At 43.9% G+C, this 2,932-nt stretch overlaps 1 protein-coding gene across 1 annotated transcript; it reads left to right on the top strand.

The window, feature by feature from the left end:
- Positions 1–30: 30 nt before the first annotated feature.
- Positions 31–2,628, top strand: LOC129570849 (uncharacterized; the record flags this gene model as incomplete). Its single annotated transcript, XM_055450571.1, has 1 exon — positions 31–2,628. A coding segment is annotated over exon 1 (2,598 nt), but the record flags the coding sequence as incomplete, so codon positions are not given.
- Between the last annotated feature and the right edge of the window lie 304 nt (positions 2,629–2,932).

The following is a 2,932-nucleotide window of genomic DNA, read 5'->3' as shown; positions in this document are numbered from 1 at the left end:
CCAATTCAAACCTATGAAATAAACTGCGTAATGTTTGGTGGCAAGTCTGCTCCGTTCTTGGCAATTAATGCAACTTTTTATCTCGCTGAGTGTGAAAAAGATAACTTTCCAAAGGCCGCAGAATGTATAAAAACATGTTTGTACGTCGATGATTGCATGAGCGGCAGCCATTCAGTCAAATCAGCAGTTGAACTGCAACGCGAGTTGAATGGTTTGTTTAAATCCGGCAACATGCGTCTTCGAAAATGGGCATCGAATAGCGAAGCGGCATTGGACGGCATTCCAAGTGAAGATCGAGCAATTAGCCAATCGTTAACCTTGAAAACCACCGACACAGTGAAAACTCTGGGCATGAAATGGACGCCTGCAACCGATTCATTGAGCTTCACAATCGACATGACTCGTTTATCATCTGAACCGCGAATTACCAAACGAAAGCTAGTTTCAGATGCGTCCAAACTTTATGATCCGTGCGGTTTGTTAGCTCCAATCACAATTAAAGCCAAAATGCTCATGCAAGCGACTTTCAAAGAAGGAATCGGTTGGGATGATTTTGTGTGCGATGCCATTCAAAATGAATGGAATGAATACAGAGTGGAACTGCCATTGATTAAACAATTGAAAATTAAGCGATGGCTCAGCATGACACCAAATTCAACAAAACAATTGCACGGATTCTGCGACGCTTCCGATAATGGACTTTCGGCTTGCGTTTATATAGTGCAAACATCGAATGAAATCACCACAGCATCACTCATATGCGCTAAAACTCGTGTTGCACCCATTGATCCAGTCGCAACACCTCGTTTAGAATTGTGTGGAGCTGTTCTATTGTCACATTTGGCCGCTCGCATTGAACATAATCTGAAGATTGACAAAAATAACGTGCATTTATGGACCGATTCGTCAGCTGTCTGGCATTGGTTGCAACATCATCCGTCACGCTTTCAGGTGTACATCGCTCATGGCGTGCTTGAAATTCAGAAGCTGTATCCAGCGAACCACTGGAAGCATGTTCGAACTCATGAAAACCCAGCAGATATCGCATCTCGGGGTGTTTCTGCACGTCACTTGCTCAACAATTCTCTTTGGTTTTCTGGACCAAAGTGGCTCTGCCTTGACAAAACTCAGTGGCCAAAAATCGATTTGCCATTGCCACAAGGCTTAAATTTAGAAAAAAAGCGCACGCGAATAAACATTGCTGTTCCACAATCAGCGCCATGCGAAATGGACTTCTTATTGCGATTTTCGAGTTTGCTTCGATTGCTTCGGGTTACGGCTCGCATATTTCGATTGGCTAAACACAGAAAGGGAGAGGCTGCCTCTTTGCCCGATTATGTAACGCCTGAGGAATTGGAGGAAGCAAAAATTGAATGGGTAAAATACATTCAAGCCCTATATTTTGCCAAAGAAATTCGCGATTTAAGAAAGAACGGATTCGTCGACGAAAAAAGTGCACTACGCTCGCTCAACCCGCAATTCAACGAAAACAAAATTCTCGTCGTCAATGGTCGATTACGGTATGCTCCGCTACCAGAACGACAAAGATGTCCGATGATTTTGCCAGCAAATAGCCATTTCACACAACTAGCAATAAATCGCGCCCATGCAACGTCGTTACACGGCACCATTCACCTGACTTTGGCTCGTGTTCGCCAAGAATTTTGGATCCTGAACGGTCGCAATCGTGTGAAAGCATTCGTCCACAAATGCGTTGTCTGCTTTCGACAAAAACCCAAGTCAATGACTCAATTGATGGCGCCATTACCTGCCATAAAAACAACTCCGTCTCGCGCATTTTTGCATTGTGGTCTGGATTTTGCGGGACCAATTCAAATAAAGAGCTCGAATAAACGAAATGCACCGACTGAGAAAGGTTATATTTGCGTGTTCGTGTGTATGGCCTCGAAAGCAGTCCATTTGGAACTCGTCGGTGACTTGAGTACCCAGAAGTTCATTTTGGCAATTCGTCGAATGATGGCGCGACGAGGAATGAGCACTGATTTTTATTGCGATCGAGGGACAAATTTTCAAGGTGCAAGCAACGAATTGCCTCGTCTTTTCTTGGATGCCAAAGCAACAACATCAACTGAAATCGCCCAATTATTCGCTTCCGATGGCATTCGATTCCATTTCAATCCCCCAAGCGCACCGAACTGGGGCGGACAATGGGAATCGTTCGTCAAGCTGACGAAACATCATTTGCGCCGAATGACCACCGCAGTTAAACTAACGTTCGAGGAAATGGCAACGCTTCTTGCTCAAATTGAATCATGCCTAAACTCGCGGCCTTTGTGTGCAATCACAACGGATATAAATGATTTGGAGCCACTCACGCCCGGTCATTTGTTGATTGGCGCTCCGCTTAATTTGATTCCAGAACCGAATTCACTATCACTAAAAGACAATACGCTCGACCGGTTCCAAGCCATACAAAAGGGCCTACAAACATTCTGGAAGCGCTTTTCAGAAGAATATTTGCACGCGCAACACCCCAGAAAGAAATGGCTCAAGCCAAATGAAGATGTCAACTGCGGCGACCTAGTAATCATCATCGAGGACAATCTACCGCCGGCAAAATGGATGATGGCCAGGATCATCGAACTTCACACTGGGACAGACGGCTACGTAAGGATGGCAACGGTAAAAACTCAAACTTCAACTTTTCAGCGCCCAATCGTCAAGCTTTGCAAACTTCCAATCAACGAAAAGATTAATTAAATTTATTGATAACATTGTAATTTAGATATTTGGCACCAATAAAGGAGATCTGTTTTCTCCACACTGTGCAGGGCCCCTTCAGTTTTAAGATTTAGTAGTTTTTTAGCTTTTTACTTAAGAATTTGCCTCCCCGGGAATATGTTCCGAATGGAACAAACAATGTTAAAATAACTCATTTTCTTTCTGCATTTGAATTTACCGCGCATTCGCT

Source organism: Sitodiplosis mosellana, unplaced genomic scaffold, assembly GCF_009176505.1.
Source record: "Sitodiplosis mosellana isolate CC-2019 unplaced genomic scaffold, AAFC_SMos_1.0 Smas_scaffold_373, whole genome shotgun sequence".
Taxonomy (NCBI): domain Eukaryota; kingdom Metazoa; phylum Arthropoda; class Insecta; order Diptera; family Cecidomyiidae; genus Sitodiplosis; species Sitodiplosis mosellana.
This window is presented reverse-complemented; position numbering and strand designations above follow the sequence as displayed.